The sequence below is a fragment of the Jaculus jaculus genome, chromosome 5 (assembly GCF_020740685.1).
Source record: "Jaculus jaculus isolate mJacJac1 chromosome 5, mJacJac1.mat.Y.cur, whole genome shotgun sequence".
In the NCBI taxonomy this organism is placed as follows: Eukaryota; Metazoa; Chordata; class Mammalia; order Rodentia; family Dipodidae; genus Jaculus; species Jaculus jaculus.
This window is the reverse complement of record NC_059106.1, coordinates 83,599,610-83,623,793: the sequence shown is the minus strand read 5'-3', so window position 1 is coordinate 83,623,793 and position 24,184 is coordinate 83,599,610. Positions and strand designations below refer to the sequence as shown.

The window sequence follows — 24,184 nt, the reverse complement described above, 5'->3', positions numbered from 1 at the left end:
TTATCAGCCAGCTAAAGATGACTTACTGCTTTTGACTTAACTTGCTCAACTTAGCACAATCTTCTTAAAATAACCCACCCCACTGTCATTTAGCCCTTTCCTAATGCAAAGGCAGACGGAAAATCCTGAATGGAAGGCTGACGTTTACTAATGATTAGTGAGTCAAATCCAGAATGTATCCACCCACTGCAGCTCTTGAATATCCCGGTTACCTTCACCCTCTTTCATCTGTTCTTCTCTCTCTTGTTTCTCTTCATTAGCAGCTATCTTAATTTTGTCTTCAGATGCTTTCTCAGTAGCTCTCTGGGCTACCTTGGTCTCTAACCCATCTCCAGCTGCCTCAGACTCTTCTACAGGTAGTTTAGTCTCCTCCTGGCTAGGAATCAGCTCTGCCTTGACCTCCTCTACATTTGAATTTGAGTCATCATCTTTAGTTTCTGTCAGTCTTTCTGAAGTAGGTAGTTCACTAGAGGTCTGAGCTCCTACAGCTGACAGTCCATTGACTACACCATCCTTGGGGACAACTACGATCTCCTGCTGAGGTTCCTCAGAGACTGCCAATCCAGCCTCTGCAGTCAACATTAGTGACTCTTCAACAGAAGGCACATCCTGCCCTACCAGTTGCTCAAGAACATCCGTTCCTGGCTCATTGTCAGAGGTAGTTACCAGCTCCTTTGGCTCACCACCACCCACATCCACTGACTTCACTGTTGAATCTACTGACTCTGCTTCTACCTCCACTGAAGAGCCCTGCTTTTCAGGGACTGAAAGTTCATCTTTTGAAGCTTCTTCTGGCTTTTCCTCCTTGCTCAAAATTTCCTCTCCCTGCTTCTCCTGAATCCCTTTTTCACTGCACTCTTTATTTTGAACATCAGCTCCAGAAACTTTTCCTTCCTCATTGTATAATTCCTGTTTTGGTTTCCCAGAAGTAACCTCAGCATCATTCAGTCCTTCTGGTACTGTTGCTTCTTTTGCCTCTTCAGAGGTTTCAGTTAACTGATTGGAAGTTGGTTCAACTCTTTCCTGTAGCTTCTCTGCAGGCTCACTTATATCCATCTCTTCTCCTTCACCCTTCTCCATTTCACTCTCCTGTTCTGTATCAGTTTCAGGCTTTGCCAGAGACTTTCCTTCTGTTTTTTTTGCTTCTTCTTTTTCTCCCATGGCGTCATAAACCTGTTCTCTCAACTCTTCCCTTGCTTCCTCTACATGGTTAAAGAACATGAAGCATAAACATGTCTTCGAGTTTAGTAATAAAAGCATAAATAGAAACTAAAGACATTCCCTTATAATCTCAAATATAGAATGGCTTATGTTTTAGCAGATGGCCTAGAGGTTAAGGCATTTGCCTGCAAAGCCTAAGGACCTAGGTTCAATTCCCCAGTACCCACACAAGCCAGATGCACATGATGGTGCATGTGTCTAGAGTTCTTTTGCAGTGGCTACAGGCCCTAGAATGCCCATTTTCTCAGCCTGTCATTCATGTATATATGTGTGTGTGTGTGTATATATGTATGTATGTATGTGTATATATATATATATACACACACACACATATATACATACATATACATATACACACACACACACACACACACACACATACACATATATATGTCAAAGGTAGACTCCAAGCTAACAAAGCAAAGAAACACAAACTCCCCAAATGGTATTGTCTCGTACAAATTAGATAAGACATGCCAAACTTTTCTTTCTCCTTTAAACATTGTATTTGATCTTTAAACCCTAGTACTCAAACTCAGAAAATAAAATTTTTCTAGGACATAAAAAACCAATAGCTCCAGAAATATTTCTAGTAAAATAGCTGGGCTATACAAAATATAAAAATTTGCACAGAAAAGTATTTAATGTTATCTTAATGTAGAAAGCACCAAGTTCAACGACCAGATCTATTTTCTAAAATTTAGTTATTTTCTTAGAAAACTCTCCTGTCACTTTTAGTAATAAATTATATCCACTGCACTCTCTATTAAATCCAGGCATTAGCCCACTTATCTCTAGAGAGAACAATCAAGGCAAGAGAATTCTATTTCCATTACTTATTTATAGAAAAATAGACATCACATTTCTTGTAGGTAACATGGAAACTTTACATACCATCTACATTATCATTATTTTCTACCAGAGATTCATCTTCTGTTTTTTCTTCTTCCTCTTCCACACGCACACCTTCTAAAGCATTTCCCAACACTCCATTCTCCATTCTAGAAGATGGGGAGAAAGAACTAAACAATGTACAACTAGTTCTAGAACTTTAGTTCCTAAAGTATATTCTAAGAAAAGGCAACAAAAACTAATCAAGTACAGAAAAAACTACATACTGAAACCAGACACAGAGTGCCACATGCCTATAACTGGAGACTAGTAAAGAAAGGTTGCCACAAATCTGAGGAAATCCTGGGCGACACAGTAAGACCCTGCCTCCAAAAACAAAACAAACAAAATACCCTACATACTCAGAGAAGAAAACCAATGACCACAACTTCTAACATAAATTAAGGCTATAAAAATGTCAAGATATGGGCTGGAGAGACAGCTCGACAGTTTATATGCCTCCAAAGCCCCAGAACCTGAGTGGGATTCCCCAGTACACACACGAATCCAGATGCACAAGGTGGTGCTTGGGTCTGGGTGTCTGGAGTTTGTTTACAGTGGCTAGGACTTGGTCGGACCATTGTCTGCCTCTCTTTCTCTCTCTTGAAACTGTCCAGTAAGAACTTCTCTTAATGTTCATACCCATACATTAATGCTACTCTCACTTTTGGTTAGACAAGATTCTGTATTCAGATGGCAGTGACCTTGGAATGACTCAGAACCGTGCTGGGCGTGGAGACAGAGGTAGGAGGATCACTGTCAGTTCGAGGCCAGCCTGAGACTACATAGTGAATTCCAGGTCAACCTGGGCTACAGTGAGACCTTACCTAAAAAAAGTAAGAACCAAGGGCTAGAGAGATGGCTTAGCAGTTAAGGGCTTGCCTGCGAAGCCTAAGGATCCAGGTTCAATTCTACAGGTCCCAAGTAAACCAGATGCACAAGGTGGCACATGCATATGGAGTTTGTCTTCAGAGGCTAGAGGACCTGGCATGCCGATTCTCTCTTTCTAATAAATAAATAAATAAATAAATAAATAAATAAATAAATAAATAAATGAAAATAAGTATTAAAAATAAAATGAGCCAGATGTGGGAAAGCACACCTTTAATCCCAGCACTTGGGAGGCAGGGGTAAGAGGATCGCTGTGAGTTTAAGGTCATCCTGAGCCAGAGTGAGACCCTACCTGGGGGGGAAGCCAAGATAAATAAACATGCAACTACATGAGAATAACAATTATCAAGAAAATAAGACATGTCTTTATTCCTTTCAAAATGGGGCCACAATAGTTTTCCACCTTTGCTTGCACTCCCATTTCTCATGACAGTCAATAATTTGGCAACATTTTCACTACAAAAGTGTTCTCAATAATGATATCCAAGAGGATAAGAGCAGTTATTACACCAACGTGAGGACACGAGTTTGATTCCCAGAACCCATGTAGAAAGCTGACATGGCCATAAATGCCAAAAAAAATGGCAAGAATGAGATATAGTGAGACCTTATCTCAGAAAAACAATGCTTCTGTAACACAGGGACAGAGCTATACAAAAAGAACGCCCAACATCTTCCTTTGGTTTTAGCACAAATGAGCATACAAATGCACAGAGAAACTTAATAGAACTGCAACTAAATCGATGACAAATTATTTACAAACTGAGGCTTGACATACCTTGCCAACTCCAAAAGTGATTTCCCGTAGTAAAAGAAGGCTTCTCCACACTCATTAGCTGTTTCTCCATATTTCTTACCTCTACAAAGAGAATAAGTACCTAATCTGGACATTGTGATAATTACTAATTTAACATTGACAATGCAAATTATATATATAATATTTTTATAATATATCTATTTTATAATTTATATTATATATAAAATATTATAATATATCTATTTTATAATTATATATATACATATATATTATAAATAAATGTAAAGTCCTGAACAAAAATTGCTTGGTGATGTTTAACTCATAGAATAAGAACTACAAAAAAAAAAAAAAAAAAAACCAGCTGTGATTGTGTTGTGGTGCTACAAAGCAAACACAGGGGCTACAATATATTAAGCAAGCACTTTACTATAGGAGCTACACTCCTAACCCTAGTCCTTCCTTCTTTCCTTCTCTTAACCCAAAGAAAAACTTTTTTGTTGGGGGTAGAGGAGCAGTGGTGCTAGAGATAGAACCCAAAGCCTTACGCTAAAACAACTTTGTACCTCAGTTTATTAGAAACATTATACATCAATTTAATATACAGTACTTACAAAAGACTGGCTGCCTCCTGGAATGCATTTACAGCTGCTGGAATATCTCCCATCACCAGATTTTTCTGTCCCAATCCCAATAGTTTCTTAGCTTCGCTATCCACATCCAGACTGCAAGACAAATTTTATTTTAGTATTAAGTACTACTTAAACCTACATTCACTGAACATATGTGATGCCCTTAATGTCATAATTTTTTAAAAACTTTTGGACTACTATAGCAAATTTAGCAAAGTAAATAGGAATAGGAGTGAGTATATACCTGTTATCCCAACCATGGGAAGCAAAGATAGAACAATTGAGAGTTGGAAGCCAACTTGAGCTATATGGCAAGATCCTATCTCCAAAAAGTGAGAAAACAGCCAGACACACACCTTTAATTCCAGCACTTGGGAGGTAGGTAGGAGGATCACTATAAGTTCAAGGCCATCCTGAAACTACACAGTGAATTCCAGGTCATCTTGCAGTAGAGTGAAACTCTACTTTGAAACAAAAAACAAAAACAAGACTGGAGAGATGGCTTAGCCGTTAAGGTGCTTGCTTGGGAAGCCTAAGAACCCAGGTTCAACTCCCCAGAACCCATGTAAGCCAGCTGGACAAAGTGACACATGCTCAGAAGATGGTATATAAATCTGGAGTTTGTTTGCAGTGGTTAGACAGAGGCTATGGTGTGACAATTCTTCTCCCCCCCCCCCCATAAATTAAAAAACAAAAAAGCCAGGTGTGATGGCACATGCTTTTAATCCCAGGACTTGGGAGGCAGAGAGAGGAGGATAACCATGATTTCAAGGCCACCCAGAGATTATGTAGTTCATTCCAGGTCAGTGTGAGCTAGTGTGAGAACCCACCTCGGAAAAACAAAACAAAACCCAAAAAAAGCAATTGTGGGGCTGGAAAGATGGCTTAGTAGTTAAGGTGCTTGCCTGCAAAGCCAAAGACCCAGGTTCAATTTCCCAAGGCCCACATGAGCCAGATGTACAAGGTGTTGCATGCATACATCTGGAGCTTGTTTGCAGGGACTAGAAGTACCCATTCTCTTTCTCTCTTCCTCAAATAAATAAAAGTAAAATAATTGAATGTAATTGTGGGGCTGCAGAGATACCTCAATGGTTAAGCACCTGCATGCAAAATCTAAGGAACTGAATTAAATTCCCCAGTTCATACAAAAACAAAAAACAAACAAACAAACAAACAAAAAAACCAGATGCACAAAGTTGCATGAGTCTGAAGTTCAACTACAGTAGCTAGAAGCCCTGGTGTACCCATTTTGTCTGCCTCTTTCTCTCTTAAATAAATAAATGCAATTATAGACAGGCATGGTGGTACACCTTTAATCCCAGCAATCGGGAGGGAGAGGCAGGAGGATTGCCAAGAGTTCAAGGCCACCTTAAGAAGATTCCAGTGAACAGCCTGGGCTAGAGCAAGACCCTATCTCAAAAACAAAACAAACACAAAAAAAAGGTGAGAGAATGCAATTGTAGGCTGAAGAGAAAGGTAAGTGGTTAAGGCACTTGCCTATGAAGCCTAAAGACCCAGGTTTGATTTCCTAGTAACTACATAAGCCAGATGCACAAAGTGACACAAGGGTCTGGAGGTCACTTGTAGTGGCTGGAGCCCCTAGAGTGCCCATCCTCTATCTCCCTTTTTCTTGCACTCAAAAAAAAAAAAGGACTGGAGGAGGGACGGCTTAGTTTCTAAGTTGCCTGTAAAGCCAGTGGACCAGGTTAGCCAGATGCGCAAGGTTGGAGCATGTGTCTGGAGTTCATTTGCAATGGCTAGAGGCCCTGGTGTGCCCATCGTCCCACCAAATAAATAAAAATAAAAAGAGAATGAAGCCAGGCGTGGGGGTGCACGCCTTTAATCCCAGCACTCAGGAGGCAGAGGTAGGAGGATTGCTGTGAGTTTGAGGCCACCATGAGAACACAGAGTGAATTCCAGGTCAACCTGGGCTAGAGTGAGACCCTACCTTGAAAACCACAAAAAAATTAAAAAACAGATGCAAAATTCCTTCTGATTCTGAGGGGAAGATGAATTCACCTACTAGCTCATTACTCAAAACAAAACTGTTTCAGAAATTAATGATTTCTAGGTTTCACCAAGTTATTTGAAAAGATACTCCCACTTCTAGCTAAGTGACTTAAGTAAGGTCAGCTTGTTCTTGTTAACGTTATTTTAAGTTTAAATATTCAAATAATTAAAGTATCTCTGGAGGCCAGAATAACTTCAAACAGTACAATCCTTTGTCTAATGAAATCAGACCTGAAGAAGGGGAGGAAGGAAAGAAATGAAATTGTAATGTCTTTTGGGTAGTCTGGGAACTTAATATAGGCAGGCCTTGGTGAACTATAAGTTACTCCCCCTTCTAGCAGGAGTGATTCTCTGGAATGTTTCTGTGGGACTTTTATTCCTCATACTTCAGCAAGACTCAGTTTGCTAAAGAAAGAAGAAAGAAAAGAAAGGAGAGAGAGAGAAGAGAGAAAAAAAAAAGAAAGAAGGAAGGAAAAAGAGAGATACTCCTTGTTCTTAATTCCACCAGTCAATATTCAGTCATCTACTACTGCTGAGCACAATTCAAGATACTGATTAAAATCAGAATGACCCAGGAATCAGATTCACAATTTAAAGGTGCTTGCTAGAAAAGCCTGATATTCAGGTTCCATTTCCCAATACCCAGATAAAGCCAGATGTACAAAGTAGCATATGCACTTCATTTGCAGTGACAAGAGACTGGACACACCCATTTCCTCTCTCTCTCCTTGCAGATAAATAAAAGTATTAAGCCTGGCTTAGTGGTGTACTCTTTTAATCCCAGCACTCGGGAGGCAAGGACAGAAGGATCTCTGAGTTCCAGGTCAGCCTGAGACATAGTGTATTCCAAGTTAGCCTGGGCTAGAAACCCTAGACAAAAGACAAAAAGCCAGGGGGTAGCATCACATGTCTTTAATTCCACTGCTTGGGAGGCAGAGGCAGAGGCAGGAAAATAACTGTCAGTTTGAGGCCAGCCTGAGACTACACAGTATATATTGAATTTCAGGCCAGCCTGGCCTGAGCAAAACCCTACCTTGAAAACAAACAAAACACCTAGGTTTTGTGGGGGACATCTAATTCAAACCATCGGCTTTCTATAGACTGAAGGAGGATTGCTTACAGTAGTTTGGGGTCAGGTTGGGATAAAGTGAAACACTCACTGAAAACAAATAGAGCCAGGTGTGGTGGGGCACCCCTTTAATCCCAGCACTCAGGAGAGGCAGAGGTAGGAGGATCCCTGTGAGTTTGAGACAACTCTGAGAATGCAGAGTGAATTACAGGACAACCTGGACCAGAGTGTGATACTCTACTTGAAAAGGGGAGGAAAAATTAAATCTTTCCCAAAAGGTAAGTTTTCTTTTTTTGGTTTTTTTGAAGTACCATCTTGCTCTAGCCAAGGCTGACTGACTATTCACTATGTAGTCTCAGGCTGGCCTCAAATTCATGGCAATCCTCCTACTTCTGCCTGAGTGCTGGGATTAAAGGCATGTTGTACCACTACTGGCAATTTTCTTTTCTTTTTTAATATTTTTATTATTTGAAGGGGGGGGGGGGAGGGAGGGAGAGAATGAAAATGAGAATGGGCGTGCCAGGGCCTCCAGCCACTGCAAACGAGATGCATGCACCCCCACGGATCCTAGGAAGTCGAACCTGGATCCCTTGGCTTTGCAGGCAAACGCCTTAATCGCTAAGCTATCTTTCCAGCCCCAATTTTCTTTTTTTTTTAACCAATGATTTATCCCAATACAACTGGCATTTTCCTTTCTTGACAGTACCTCATGCAGAGTTCAGGTTGGTCTTGAATTTCTCATCTTTTCTCTACCTTCTGAATGCTAGGATTTTTTTAATTATTATTAACAACTTCTACAATTATAAACAATATCCCATGGTAATTCCCTCCCCCACCCCAACTTTCCCCTTCCCCTCTCAATCAGTTTCTCTTTTATTTTGATGCCACATGATCTTTTCCTCCTATTATGATGGTCTTATGTAGGTAGTGTCAGGCACTGCGAGGTCGTGGATATCCAGGCCATTTTGGGTCTTGGAGGACCACCTTGTAAGGAGTCCTACCCTTCCTTTGGCCCTTACATTCTTTCCACCACCTCTTCTGCAATGAACCCTGAACCTTGGAAGTTATGAGAGATGTATCAGTGCTGAGCACTCCTTCTCACTTCTTAGCACCATGGTGCCTTCTGAGTCATGCCAAGGTCACTGCCATCAACAGGCTATCATGTCCAGTTTTATACCATGCTGAAGATCAAATCCAGAGCCTCATGTATACTAGGCAATCACTCTTATCAACTGAGCTACATTCCTAACCCTTTTATGAGACATGGTCTCTATCTTTGGCTCACGTTATAACTCAAACTCATAGCAATTACCTCTCTCTCAGCCTCCCACAAATGCTAGGATTATTAGCTCCCCACCTGACCCTTAAGCTTTCTATCCTGGTACTGAGGACTGAACCTAGGTTCTCATTGAATGCTAGCCAAGTATTCTACCATTAAGGATTATAGCTCCAACCCTCAGAATCTTCAATTTTCATTCACACCTCAATCTCCATCTTTATTCATTTTAGATAATCTACCAAATATCCAAGTATTTAAAATAATTATGGGGTTGGAGAGCTCAGCAGATAAGGTTCTTATTTGCTTGCAAAACCTGACAGCCCTGAGTCAATTTCCCAGCACCCAAATAAAGCCAGATGCAAAGTGGCACAGGCATTCTGGAGGTCCTGTTGTGCCCATACTCACTGTGTTTCTATCTCTCTTTAAAATAATAAAAAGGAAGCCAGGCATGGTGGCACACACCTTTAATCCCAGCACTTGGGAGGCAGAGGTAGGAGGATTGTTGTGAGTTCAAGGCCACCCTGAGAGCACATAGTGAATTCCAGGTCAGCCAGAGCTAGAGCAAGACCCGACCTTGGAAAACCAAAACAAACAAACAAACAAACAAACAAACAGCTGGGCGTAGTGGCACACACCTTTACTCTCAGCACTAAGGAGGCAGAGGTGGTGGATCGCTGTGAATTCAAGGCCACCCTGACACTCCATAGTGAATTCCAAATCAACCTGGACTAGAGTGAAAACCTACCTTGAAAAAACAATAGAGTTTGAGTCATTCTTTCATGTAAAACTAACATTCTATGTAAAAAGCAGTTCATACTAATCATGGTGGAACATGACTATAATCTCAGAACTAAGGAGACTCAGTCAGAAAGATTACTGTAAATGAGATCAAGAAACCCCATCTCAAAAAAAGTGGCAGGGGGAAGGGGAGGGCATGGGGAGGTAGCTCAATAGTAGAGCACTTGCCTAAAATGCACAGGCACAAAGCCCTGGGTTTGATCCCCAGCACCTAAAAAAGGAAAAAGAAACAGCTCATGTAAACTAAATGCAAACAGTGGGTTAAGTGCTTTCCCTAAGACCAACTACTACTGTTTTTACTTCAACACAGAAGCACTTTATAAACAGTTTTGTCAAACAGATTATTATAAGGTCATAAAGATCAGGTATGATGGCTCATGCCTTTAATCCCAGCACTCAGGAGGCAGAGGTAGAAGATTATTACTGTTTGAGGCCAGCCTGGGCTAGAGTGGAACCCTACCAAAAACAGACTAAAATAAAGCTGGAGAGATGGCGTAGCAGTTAAGGTGCTTGCCTGCAAAGCCAAAGGACCCACATAAACCAGATGCACAAGGGGGCACACACATCTGGAGATCCTTTGCAGTGGCTGGCATATGCATTCTCTTTCTCCCTGCCTATTTCTGTATCTCTCTCAAATAAATAAAAATAAAATATTTTAAAAAAAAGACCAAAGGCTGGAGAGATGGCTTAGTGGTTAAGCACTTGCCTGTGAAGCCTAAGGACCCCGGTTCGAGGCTCGATTCCCCAGGACCCATGTTAGCCAGATGCACAAAGGGGTGTCTGGAGTTTGTGTGCAGTGGCTGGAGGCCCTGGTGCGCCCATTCTCCCCCCTTTGCTCTCAAAAAAATTAATAAAAATGAACAAAAAGAAAAAAGACCAAAATAAATAAAAAGGGATGGAGATTGCTTTGCAGTTAAAATTAAGGTGCCTCCCTGCAAAGTCAAAGGACCCAGGTTCAATTCTCTAGGACCTATCTTAGCCAAATGCACAAGGTGGCGCATGTGTCTGGAGTTTGTTTGCAGCAGCTGGAAGCCCTGGTGTTCCCATATTTTTCTCCTCCTCTCTTAAACAAAACAAAATAGCCAAATGCCTGTAATCCCAGCACTTGGGAGACAGAGGTAGGAGAATTGCCATAAGTTCGAGGTAACCCTGACACTACATAGTGAATTCCAGGTTAGCCTGGGCTAGAGCAAGATTCTACCTTGAAAAACCAAAAAATAAAATAGGGGGCTGGAGAGATGGCTTAGTGGTTAAGCACTTGCCTGTGAAGCCTAAGGACCCCAGTTCGAGGCTTGATTCCCCAGGACCCATGTTAGCCAGATACACAAGGGGCACACGCATTTGGGAGTTCATTTGCAGTGGCTGGAGACCCTGCCGTGCCCATTCTCTCTCTATCTGCCGCTTTCTCTGTCTGTAGCTCTCAAATCAATAAATAAAAATAAAAATAAATTTAAAAAAGAAAATTAAAATACAAATTAGGCATGTACCACCATTCTAGATCATTATCCTTGAGATGTTGAAGGGACATTAGGTTTACCTACCCCTGCTTTGGCTAATGGCCAACAGAATTAAAAGGAAAATTTTTTTCAAGGTAGGGTCTTGCTCTAACCCAAGCTGACCCAATTCACTATATATTCTCAGGCTGGCCTCCAACTCTCAGCGATCCTTGTACCTCAGGTTCAATTCCCCAGGACCCATGTTAGCCAGGTGCACATGTCTGGAATTTGTTTGCAGTGGCTAGAGGCCCTGGTACACCCATTCCCTCCCTCCTGCCCTCCCTCTCTCTTTCTGTCAAATAAATAAATAAAACTACAAAAAAACAACAACAACATTATTTTGACGACTGGAGTAATGGCTTAGTGGTTATGGCACTTACCTGCAAAGCCTAAGGACCCAGGTTTGATTCCCCAGGACCCATGTATGCCAGATGCACAAGGTGGCACATGCATCTGAGTTCCTTTGCAATGGCTATTTGAGAGAGAGAATGGGCGCGCCAGGGCCTCTAGCCACTGCAAACGAACTCCAGATATGTTTGCCACCTTGTGCGTTTGGCATACATGGGTCCTGGGGAATCAAACCTGGGTCCCTAATTAGGCTCTGCAGGCAAAAGTCTTAACCTTTAAGCCATCTCTCCAGCACCCCCTCCACTTTCAATATATATATTAAGTAAAATAAAACACTACTTTGAGATCTCATTCCTGTCAGAAATCATTAAGAAAGCAAATGAGAGCCAGGGGTGGTGGCGCACGCCTTTAATCCCAGCACTCGGGAGGTAGAGGTAGGAAGATCACCGCAAGTTTGAGGCCACCCTGAGACTACACAATTAATTCCAGGTCAGCCTGGACCAAAGTGAAACCCTGTCTTGGGGGAAAAAAAAAAAAAAAAAAAAAAAAGCAAATAATAAATGCTGGTGAGTATGCAGACAAAAAAGGAACCCAAGCCAGGCGTGGTGGCTCATGCCTTTAATCCCAGCACTCAAGAGGCAGAGGTGGGAGGATTGCCTCAAGTTCGAGGCCACATTGAAACTCTATAGTGAATTCCAGGTCAGCCTGGGCTAGTGTGAAACCCTACCTCAAAAAACCAAAAAAAAAAAAAGGAACCCTTCTACATTGTTGATGGAAATGTAATCTGGTAAAGCCATTATGGAAATCAGTTTGGAGGTTCCTAAGACAGCTAAAAATAGATTTACCATATGGCCCAGCTATACTACTCCTAGGCATATATCCTAAGGACTCATTGTACAGATACATGCACATTCATGCTTATTGTCATTTTATTCACAATAGCTAAGAAAGGGAACCAGCCTAGATGCCACCTCTACTGATGAGTGGATAATGAAGATGCGGTATTTATATAAAGGACTCAGTTCCACTCAGTGGGAAAACTGAAATTATGAAATTTGCAGGGAAATAGATAGAAAGCATTATACTTAGTGAGGTAAACCAGGCCCACAAAGCCAACTGCCCAGCGTACTCTCATGTGGATCCTAGCTTCAAATGTTTGGACTTGTACATGAGTTGGAATAAAATTCAGAAACCAAGGCCAGTAAGCTAGAAAAGGGATATAATGGAAGGGAGACTTAAGGAGATAGTATTGTAGATATGTAAGCGGAACAACATATTACTGGGGATAGAAAGGCCTAAGTGAGGTCAGGAGAAGAGACTGAGTAAAGGAAAAGTGGGGGAAGGGTTAATCAAAATTTAAGAAGGTATGAATAAGTCATATGGAAACCTACTTATGGTACATCCAGAAGCCATAGATTGTTACTAGAAAATTCTCAGTGCCAAGGAGGGGATACCTTCCAGTGAGTTGTTGGCCTGGGAGGTTCTTGATGCACTTAAAACATTACAGGACATTACCAAGGTTCTTGGTTTCCCACCAGGAATAGATGGTAAGACCTATTGATGAAAATACCATATGCTTGGGCTGCAAGGTCACTGACAAATTCTGCTGGAGCTGTGCTGAAAACCCTATAAACCAGCTGACAGAAAGCTGGAAAAAACTACACTGCATGCAACTCCATTGCAGAGAGAGAATTCAGCAGTGGAGATAAACAGTGGATACTGCAAGCCTTAAATTTGTCCAGCCAGGCCAAATGAGCCAACAGGTGCAATTGGACTGGAGGCCCACTCCACAGGAAGGAATACATATCTGATACTGAAAACGTAAGACTGTAGAAATCATTGAGCCCTAGGGCTGTAATGTCTACTGGTGTCTGCCTAAATACATATTATGCCCACCAAACTGCCCAGTAAGTACTTCTCATAATATTCATACCCATATACTAATGCTACTTTCACTTTTGAGTAGAGAAGCCTCTTTTCAGATGGCGGTGACCTTGGGATAACTCAGAAGGCACCATATTGCTGAGCGAGAAGCAACAGAAGTGCTCAGCACTAAAATATCTTTATCACACCTTCCAAGGCTCAGGGTCCATTGTGGAAGAGGTGGCAGAAAGTATGTAAGAGCCAAAGGGGTAGGACTCCTTACAATGCAATATTCCAGACATAAGATGGCTTGAATATTCATGACCTTGCAGTGCCTGACAGTACCTACACAAGACCATCATAATAGGAGGAAAAGATGATGATATAAAAAATAAGAGATTGGCCCTGAATCAAGGCCAGCACTGAAGCTGCTGGTTTCAAACAGGAGCCTAAAGAAATGTCTTTCTATGGTCTGTTGGCCATTTCAGAAATTTGGAAATGTGATGGCCAATTCATTAGAAAGTAACATCTGGAGGGTGGAGAGATTTTAAAAAAAAGCAAAGCAAGACTGATTCAGAGGGGGAGGGAATATGATGGAGGGGATGGAGTTGTGAAGAGGAATTGGGGGATTGCCATGGTTTATTGTCTATAATTATGGAAGCTGTTGAAAAAATTATTATACATATATGTATCTCCCATTGGGCATTGTGGCATACTCCTTTATCCCAGAACTCAGGAGGCAGAGGTAGGAGGATTGCCATAAGTTTGAGGCCAACCTGAGACGGCATAGTGAATTTCAGGTCAGCCTGGGCCAGAATGAGACCCTACCTCGAACCCCCCCCCAAAAGAAAAAGGCAGAGTATGACTGACACATTTTTTCCAGTTGCCCACACACATCAATAAAGATGTATGCACACATACACACACACCTCCCTCACTGAATCCCTGAAAGCTTCTTTATAGATCTCAAGGGACTGTTTGACTACCATGTGTGAAACCCCAAGTAAAGCAAATAACTGCCCCAAGTCATATTGCTTCATTCTTATTCCATATATTATATGAATACAATTAACCTTACCTCTCCACTTTATCTGCAGAGGTAGAAGGAGCAGGAGCATCTTCAATTCTATGATAAAGCAAAGAAAAATAAAATTGAAAGCTAGGAAATAACTTCTGAAATATACTTGAATAAAGTTTTCATGTTTAAAATAACTAATATGAACCATTTCTGACTGATACACATGTACATATTAAACTAACCTCTAAAAGTACTCAATAACTGGGATGAGGACATGGCTCAGCAGTTAGGGCACTTGCCTACAAACCCTAACAACCCCAAGGTTCAATTCCCCAGGGCCCACATAAAGCCACTGCAAAAAATGGCACATGCACCTGGAGTTTATTTGCAGTGGCTAGAGTCCCTGGCATTCCCATTCTCTGTCTGTCTCTTTCCTTTGTCTCTCTCTGCTTACAAATAAAATAAATAACAACAAAACTACTCAAGAGTAAGGGACTGAGATTAAGTGAAGAGTGTAGAAAGGGTTAATCAAAATTTAAGAGGGTGGGCTGGAGCAATGGCTTAGACATTAAGGCATTTGCCTGCAAAGCCAAAGGATCCCAGTTCAATTCTCCAGGACCCCGGTAAGTGAGATGCATAAGGTAGCACATGTATCTAGAGTCTGTTTATAGTGGCTGGAGGCCCTGGTCCACCCATTCTCTCCCTCTCCCTCTCCCTCTCTCTAATAAACAAATAAACTTTAAAAAAATTAAGAGGGTATGAATAAGTCATAATGGAAACCTACTTTTTTGGACAATGACATACCCCAAAGCCACAGATTACTAGAAAATTTTCAGTGCCAGGGATAGCACACCTTCCAGTGAGTTGTTGCCTAGGGAGGTCCCTGATGCACATAGGACATTACCAAAGTTCTTGGTGTCCCACCAGGAATAGATGATAAGACCTTATTGCTTAAGACACCACATGTTTGGGCTCTAAGGTAAATGAGAAATCCAGCTAGAGCTGAGCTGAAAAACCTTCTCTGTGTAGATCAGCTGGCAGAAAGCTGGAAAAAACTATGCTGTACGCAGCTCCACTGAAGAGAGAGAAGTTATCAGTGGAAAGAAATAAACTACAGTGGACAGTGCAAACCTCAAATCTGGCTAGTCAGGCCAAACGAGCCAATGGGTGGCATGTCTGTTATAGGGGAAACCAATTATTCTCTAATTGGACTGAAGGCCTGTTCTATGGGACAGAACACATGTCTGATATTGAAAACCTATGAATGGGGGAAGTCATGAGCCATAGGGTGTCTGGCTAAATACATATACAGTATACTCACTAAACTGCCCAGTAGGTATTTTTCTTAATGTTAATACTCATACATTAATGTCTCAAATTAAGTCTTCCAACTCATGGTGATCCTACCTCTGTCTTCCAAGTGCTGGGATTAAAGGTATGTGCCACCACATCCAACATATGTAATTTTTCTTTTTGAAAGAGGCGTGCCAAAACCAGTAGCTACAGCAAACAAACTCCAGACACATGTGCCATACCAAGTGCACCCTATCTTAGTCTTATTTCAAACAAAATGGGGCTGGAGAAATGGGTTAGCAGTTAGGGCACTTGCCTACAAAGCCTAGCGACCCAAGTTCAACTCCCTCCTACACATGTGAAACCAGATGCACAAAGTGACCACATGTGTCTGGAGTTTATTTGAGTGGAAACCTTGTCCTGTCCATTCTCTTGTCTTTCTCTCTCTCTCTTGAAAATAAATAAAAATACTAACAATAACAAAAAACCAGCTGGATGTGGTGATGCCCACTTTTAATCCCAGCACTCGGGAAGCAGAGGTAGGAGTATCACTGTGAGTTCAAGGCTACCCTGAGACTACAAAGTGAATTCCAGGTCAGCCTGGACTAGAGAAAAACCTTACCTAGAAAAACCACATTAGCTAGACACAAATGTACAAAGTCATGCATGCATCTGGAGTTCGATTATAGTAGCTGGACGCCCTGGTGTGTCAATTCTCTCTATCTCACACACACACAGCCAGTCCATTGGACTTGCCTCAAAAAAAAAAGAAATTAAATAAATAAAACATACTAAGCACCAACATAAACTCCAACAGAGATAATACCATAACAAAAATAGCAAACTCCTCACCTTTACTCAAAGATTTTTGAGCTACCAATCTATTAACCTATTTTTATTTTGACATCTTCACTTCTGAAGTAAAGAATAAAAGCCAAGGGCTGGAAAGATGGCTTGGCAGTTAAGGTATTTGCCTGCATAGCAAAAAGACCCAGGTTCAACTCCCCAGAACTCAAGTAAGCCAAATGCACAAGGTGGCACATACACCTGGAATCTGCAGCAGCTAGAGGCACTGACATAACCAATCTCTTTCTCCCTCTCTTTCTTTTTAAAAGTAAAAGCCAGGGCTGGAGAGATGGCTTAGCGATTAAGCGCTTGCCTGTGAAGCCTAAGGACTCTGGTTCAAGGCTTGATTCCTCAGTACCCACGTAAGCCAGATGCACAAGGGGGGGGGGCATGCATCTGGAGTTGTTTGCAATGGCTGGCGGCCCTGATGTGCCCATTCTCTCTCTCTCTCACTCTTTGTCTGTCACTTTCAAATAAACAACAACAACAACAAAAAAACTAAAAAAAGTAAAAGCCAGGCAGAGCGGAACATGCCTGTAATCCCAGTACTCAAGAGACTAACAAAGGAGAATGGAAAGCTGGAAGGTGAAATGAAGTGCCGGGCATGATGGAACACATCTTTAATCCCAGCACTTGGGAGGCAGAGGTAGGAGGATCGCTTGTGAGTTTGAGGCCACCCTGAGGATATAGTGAATTCCAAGCCAGCCTGAGCTAGATAGAGTGAGACCCTGCCTAGAAAAACAAAAATAAAGTTAAAAACAAATAAATCAAAGAGATGGCTTAGTGGTTAAAGTGATTGCCTGTGAAGCCTAAGGACCCAAATTCAATTCCACAGGACCCACGTAAGCCAGATGCACAAGTGGGGCACATGCATCTGGAGTTCTTTTGTAGAGACTAGAGGCCCTGGTGTGCCCATTCTCTCTATCTCCCTCCCTACTCTCTCCCTCTGTCAAATAAACAAAAAAAGTTATTTTTTAAAAAACACAGCTGGAGCCGGGTGTGGTGGCACATGCCTTTAATCCCAGCACTGGGGAGGCAGAGGTAGGAGAATTGCTGTGAGTTCGAGGCCACCCTGAGAGTACATAGTCAATTCTAGGCCAGCCTGGGCTAAAGTGAGACCGTACCTTGAACGCCCCCCCCCCAAGAAGAGAGAGAGAGACTAATTGAAAGCAGATATGATGGAGAGTGGAGATGGGAAGGGGAAAGGGAGAGACTGAAAGAATTTTAATGGTTTATTGTATATAATTATGGAAGTTGCCAATAAAAAATTAAAAATATAAATACTTAAAACAAAACAAAACAAAAAAAAAACAATTTGTTAGCTGGGTGTGACATTGCACACCTTTACTCAGGAGGCAGAGTAGCAGGATCACCGAGTTCAAGGCCAGCCTGGGCTAGTGTTGAGACCCTCCCTATCACGAGAAAAAATTAAAATATTGTGGCCACCCCAAACACATCCAGAATTTCCTGTGTATAACCTTGATAGGATGGAGACTATATTTCACTAATAACCATAATTGGCTGCACACAGATGACACCTGAAAATCTGTGAGAAATCGGTTAATACATATGCCTTTTAAGTATATGAGGGGTGAGGATATCTCTAGTGGAACACAGAAGCAATTATGTAGGAAACACCATAAAAAGGATTTTTAAATTTTTAAAAAAATTTTTATTTATTTGAGAGTCAGAGATTGAAAGAGAATGGGCATGCCAGGGCCTCCAGCCACTGCAAATGAACTCCAGATGCATGCTCCACCTTGTGCATCTGGCTAACGTGGGGTCCTGGGGATTTGAGACTCGAACCCAGGTCTTTGGGCTTCACAGGCAAGCGCTTAACCACTAAGCCATCTCTCCAGCCCAAAAAGGAACTATTTTTATAATTCAACAGAACACCTAAACCCAATCTATTTTGGTTATATCAAAACAACGGGGAGAGAGAAAATATTAAATTAAAACTGGAGTTCCACCAGGAGTGGTGAAGCACACCTTTAATCCCAGCACTCAGGAAGCAGAGGGAGGAGGATCGCCATGAATTCAAGACCATCCTGAGACTACAGAGTTAATTCCAGATCACCCTGGACCAGAGCGAGACTCTACCACGAAAAACCAAAAACTGGAGTTCCTATGTGATTCTGAGTTATTTCACAATCCAAGGTTTTCATAAAACCAATAGGAAAGTTGGAACCAAATGGTGACAGGTGGGCTGGAGGAAATGACTCAGAGGTTAAGGCACTTGCCTGCAAAGTCTGATGACCCTGGTTTTATTCCCCAGTACCTATGTAAAGCCAGATGCACAATGTGGCACATTCATCTGGAGTTTGTTTGCAGTGGCTACATGCCCTAGCGCACCCATCCTGTCTAACTCTCCTCGCAAATAAAGAAGTAGGATTTTCAGCCGGGCATGGTGGCCCACATGCCACCCTGAGACTACATAGTAAATTCCAGGACAGCCTGAACTAGAGTGAGACCCTACCTCGAAAAACAAATTTTAAAAAATCTTAGTGGGACACGTTTAAGTCCAACACTCAGGAGGCAGAGGTAGGCAAGTCACTGTGAGCTTGAGGCCAGCCTGGAACTACAGAATTAGTGTTAGGTTCAGTCTATGCAAGAGACCCTACCTCAAGAAAAAGAAAATTTACAGCAACTTTTCCTTTTACGTAAGACTTGTCAAGTGCACGGTGGGGGGGGGGGGATAGTCTCCCTTAAAAAAAATAAGATTGGGACATTTCCAGACCTACTCTATGGAAAACAGCATTTTTTTCTGCAACTGTGTCGTTTTCAAAAAAAAATAAGTTTTCTGAGTGACGCCTGTGCAGCTGTCATAGCAGTTTTCTTTTGGGTCCTATCCCTTACACTACACCCATATTGCAGATTCACCCAGCTGGGAAGCACCGCTGGAAGTGAGAAGAGATCCACACAGCTTCTGGTAATGACCTCCTGAAACAACTATATCTCTGACTCCCCCCCCCCCCACGTCTATGACGCTTCTCAGCTTAGAGGGGAGGTCGGACCTTCGTTCTCTGGAGCTGACCGTATGAATGAGCCCCATCACCCCCGACCACCGCGGAAGTCCTGGGCTCCAGGATAGAGCTCCACCAACCCCAAACAATAGACTTTTCCCGCCTCCCCCAGGCCCCGCCCCCGCACGAGCCAGACTGAAAGCGAGCGCACGCCCACGAGGCCCCGCCCCCAGGTCCCGGCCGTCCGGCCTCGCTCCACCAGCTTTTTTTTTTTTTTTTTTGGCGCCAAATCTGTCGGATCACATTCTCGGGTGGTCTATGGACTCTCAACACAGAAGCCCACTAGTAGTACTGCGGGAGTAGGGAGGGGGGCGTGAGGGCAGACTGGCGCCAGAGGACCCGCCTCCTCACCAGCAGCCCTGGGCCGGGAAAGGGAGAAAAAAAGGGGCATGCGATGGAGACAGCCGCCGCGGCCCCCGGCAAGATGGCGGCCGCGGGAAGCCGGGCTGGGGGCGCCAGCCGCCTGCCGTTACCACCAGTGCGCGGGCTCTCCACCTAAGGGGCTTCTCCCCTAGCGGACAGCTCCGAACATCAACCACGGTTCACGAAGAGGCACTGGTCCCGCCCGTCCGCCTCTCCCTCCCGCAGAGCCCCCGGTCTACAACCCTCATCCCGGACTGGCCAGAGCCTCAGGCAGGCTAGCCACTGGGCCGCTTACTTGTCAGCGGAAACCGGCTCCGCGGCGATGGCAGCAGTGGCTGTAGACTCTGTGGTCATCGTTTCCCCGGTAGAAGCGCTCCCGTGGCGGGCGGGGTGGGGGGAGAAGATAGCCTGTGTAAAAGACACAGACAACCACCTGGAACGCCACAAACTGACTCTGCCTCAGAAAATGGCAGATTGGAGACCCCGCGCGGTCGGGGCCCTTTTATAAGAGGGTCCTTGCTCCGCCCATCCACTTCCGGATCCGCCCCCTCGGGTTTAAAGGGCCAGGACTCAACACCTTTCTAGTAAAAGGACAATTCCCCCCGCCCTTTGGGTACCCTGGTTCTGCTGCCCTCAAGAAAAGAACTTCCTGCTTCTATAGCAAGTCACGTCAGAAGCCCCGGAATCTCTGTATAACAGCATCCTGCAGCCTCAACATTGAGTGGAGCGGTGCTGTGGGTGGTGGAGGGAGTAGCCGAGTATTTCCTTCTGACGACGACACCCGAGAAGGTAACGGGTTTTTTCTGCACCCCACTCAGTTGCAACGGATGGACACTCAAGAGCTGAGCACGAGTACAACTGCAACGGCCAGAACTGACTAGAGAGGCACGTGCCTCTGGGCCTTAGCAACTAGTGATGCAAAAAAGGCTGATCGAGGATTGGCTACAGCTAAAACCACCCAGCTTGATTCAAACTTCAAAAGTGAAGTCAATTATGGTTGGTTTCCTGCATCAGGACCTTCCCTTTTGGCTGTCCCAATCTGCTGATGCCATTCACATTAGAACTTATCCACATTTTAAAAAATATTTCATTTGAGCTGGTGAGAGATGTCTCATCGGTTGAGATGCTTGCCTGCAGTGCCTAACAACCCAGGTTCAATTCCCCAGTACCCACATAAAGCCACTTGCACAAAGAGGTGCATGCATCTGGAGTTCGTTTGCAGTGGCTACAGGTCCTGGTGCACCTATTCTCTCCCCCCCCTCTCTCTCCTCTCTCTTTTTCTCTCTCCTTGCAAATAAATAAATGAATAAAATACTCTTTAAAAAGAAATCTCTAGATTGGGTAAAGGAAAGGTGGAAGGGCTAATCAAAAGCTAAGAGGATATAAATAAATCATATGGAAACATACTTTTTTGGACAATGGAACACCTTAGATTGTTGCTAGAAAATTATCAGTGCCAGGGGCCCTTGGTTACCCACCAGGAATAGATGGTAAGACCTTATTGCTGAAGACTCCACATACTTGGGTTGCAAGGCCACTGAGAAATCTTGCTGGAACTGAACTGATAACCTCCTCCAGAAAGCTGGAAGAAGCCATTCTGCATGCAGTTCAATGGGTGAAAGAGAAATCACCAGTGAAGATACTCAACAGTAGACACCGCAAGCCTTAGATTTGGCCAGTCAGGCCAAATGAGCCAATGGTGCAATAGTGGCACATCTGTCATGGTGGAAACCAACTGCTCTCTAATTGGACTGGAGGCCCACTCCATGGGAGGGAATACATCCCTGATACTGAAAACTTAAAACAGGGGTAGTCATGAGCCCTAGGGGTGTAATGTCTGCTGCTGTGTGGCTAAATGTAAGTACTATGCTTATCAAACTGCCCAGCAAGCTCTTTTCTTAATGTTCATACCCATATATTAATGCTACTCTCACTTTTGGTAGAGAACCTTCTCTTTTCAGATGGCAGTGACCTTGGGATGACTCAGAAGGCATCATGGTACTGGAAAGAAGTGACAAGAGTGCTCAGCACTGCAATATCTCTATCACACCTTCCAAGGCTCAGGGTCTGTCGCGGAAGAGGTGGCAGAAAGAATGTAAGAGGCAAAGGAAGGCTAGGACTCTTTACAACATGCTCCCCCAAGAAACAAATGGCCTGGATATCCATGACCTCACAGTGCCTGACACTACCTACACAAGACCATCTTTTTTTTTTTAAACACTTTTTAAATTTTTTATTTATTTATTTATTTGAGAGCGACAGACACAGAGAGAAAGACAGATAGAGGGAGAGAGAGAGAATGGGCGCGCCAGGGCTTCCAGCCTCTGCAAACGAACTCCAGACGCGTGTGCCCCCTTGTGCATCTGGCTAACGTGGGACCTGGGGAACTGAGCCTTGAACCGGGGTCCTTAGGCTTCATAGGCAAGCGCTTAACCGCTAAGCCATCTCTCCAGCCCTACAAGACCATCTTAATAGGAGGAAAAGATCATGACATCAAAATAAAAGAAAGACTGATTGAGAGGGTGAGGGGATATGATGGAGAATGGAGTTTCAAAGGGGAAAGTGGGGAGAGAGAGGCCATTACCATGGGATAATGTTTACAATCATGGAAGTTGATAATAAAAAAATTTAATCTAATTTAATTTAAAAAAAAGAAATCTCTAGCCAGGCATGGTGGCACACGCCTTTAATCCCAGCACTTAGGAGGCAGAGATAGGAGGATCACCATGAGTTCGAGGCCACTCTGAAACTACATAGTGAATTCCAGGTCAGCCTGAGCTAGAGTGAGACCCTACTTCAAAAAAAAAAAAAAAGAAAGAAAGAAAAAAGAGTTCTCCTTGAAGAAAATATTTTATTTATTAATTTGCAAGCAGAGAGAAAATAAGAATGGGCATGCTAGGGCCTCTTGTCCCTGCAAACAAACTTCAGAAGTATGCACCACTTTGTGCATCTAGCTTCACCTGAGTACTGGGGAATCAAACCCAAACCATTATACTTTCAAGCAAGTATCTTTAACTGCTGAGCCATCTCTCCAGCCCCCATCCACATTTTATGTAGTATTAACTTCACAACAACACTAAGTGAGTCACTAAGTGAGTAAGTGAGTCAAGTGAGTTTGGCCTATTTCATAGGGTAAAAAACACTGTGTGTGGTGGTTCATGCCTTTATGGGAGGCTGAGGTAGTAGGATCACAGAAAGTTGAAGACCAGCCTGAGCTACAGATTCCCACACCCCAAATAAATAATAAAAAGAGGGGGCTGGAGAGATGGCTTAGTAGTTAAGGTGCATGCCTACAAAGTTTAAGGACCCTGGTTTGATTCTCCAGGTCCCATATAAGCCAGATGTGCATGGTGGTGCATGTATATTGAGTTTGTTTGCAGTGGCTAGAGGCCCTGGCGCACCCATTCTAACTCTCTCTCTCTCACTTGCTCGCTCTCCTTCCCTCCTCTGTCTGTCTCTAATAAATAAAGAAAGAAAAAGAGGGTTGGAGAGATGGCTTAGCAGTTTAGGTACGTGCTTGTGAAGCCTAAGGACCCAGGTTCAATTCCACAGTACCCAAGTAAGCCAGATGCATAAGATGGCACATGTGTCTGGAGTTCCTTTGCAGTGGCTAGAGGCCACTGTCATGCCCATTTGCTCTCTCTAACTGCCTCTTTTTCTCTTTCTCTTACAAAGAAAGAAAGAAGTGGGCTGGAGAGATGGCTTAGCGGTTAAGCGCTTGCCTGTGAAGCCTAAGGACCCCGGTTCGAGGCTCGATTCCCCAGGTCCCACGTTAGCCAGATGCACAAGGGGGCGCACATGTTTGGAGTTCATTTGCAATGGCTGGAAGCCCTGGCACGCCCATTCCCTCTCTCTCCCTCTATCTGTCTTTCTCTCTGTCACTCTCAAATAAATAAATAAAAAATGAACAAAAAATATTTAAAAAAAGAAAGAAGTAAGAGAAAAATAAAGAAAAAACAAGATTCAACAAAGGTACTGTGATTTGCTCAGAAAGTTTAAATTGGTAACAGAAAGCAATGGTACTTCATTTCCTGAGCTGACTGAGTGAAAGATAACTACAAGCTGAAAAGGTTTTGTTTTGTTTTCTGAAAAGGTATTACCCTTACTTCTTGAGCATCATCCATTCCCTTCCACCGTGACCCAGTCTACAGTGATCAAAACAGGGCAGGAGGACACTTATATCCAGTCTTTTTTGTTTGTTTGTTTTTGGAGATAGGGTGTCATTCTATCCCAGGCTGACCTGAAATTCACAACATAGTCTTGGGTTGGCCTCGAACTCACAGCTTGGATCAAAGGTATGTGCCAATATGCCCTGTGTCTCTCCAACCACAGCTGAGGGAAAAAGATAAGCCTGGGCAAGCTATTGTATGATTCATTCAGCCATTAAAC

General features: G+C 43.2%; 1 protein-coding gene and 1 non-coding gene across 4 annotated transcripts in view; one reads left to right on the top strand and one right to left on the bottom strand.

Annotated features, from left to right (window-relative positions):
- The window catches only part of LOC101597476 (nuclear autoantigenic sperm protein), a 35,783-nt gene extending 15,495 nt beyond the window's left edge, over positions 1–20,288 (bottom strand). The window contains exons 1-6 of one of the 3 annotated variants that reach the window (XM_045150085.1): positions 20,091–20,288; positions 14,331–14,378; positions 4,372–4,482; positions 3,782–3,862; positions 2,116–2,222; positions 213–1,202 (exon numbers count right to left, since the gene is read on the bottom strand). In XM_045150085.1, the coding sequence (XP_045006020.1) occupies positions 213–1,202; positions 2,116–2,222; positions 3,782–3,862; positions 4,372–4,482; positions 14,331–14,378; positions 20,091–20,149 (1,396 nt within the window). In that variant the 5' untranslated portion in view covers positions 20,150–20,288. Of the gene's footprint in view, positions 1–212; positions 1,203–2,115; positions 2,223–3,781; positions 3,863–4,371; positions 4,483–9,713; positions 9,753–14,330; positions 14,379–20,090 lie in introns of those variants that run through there. The other 2 variants (XM_045150087.1, XM_045150086.1) reach the window with 2 other exon arrangements.
- Positions 13,652–13,783, top strand: LOC123461313. The gene has a single exon (XR_006637602.1). It is a non-coding gene; the product is annotated as a small nucleolar RNA SNORA2/SNORA34 family (small nucleolar RNA).
- Positions 20,289–24,184: the final 3,896 nt, after the last annotated feature.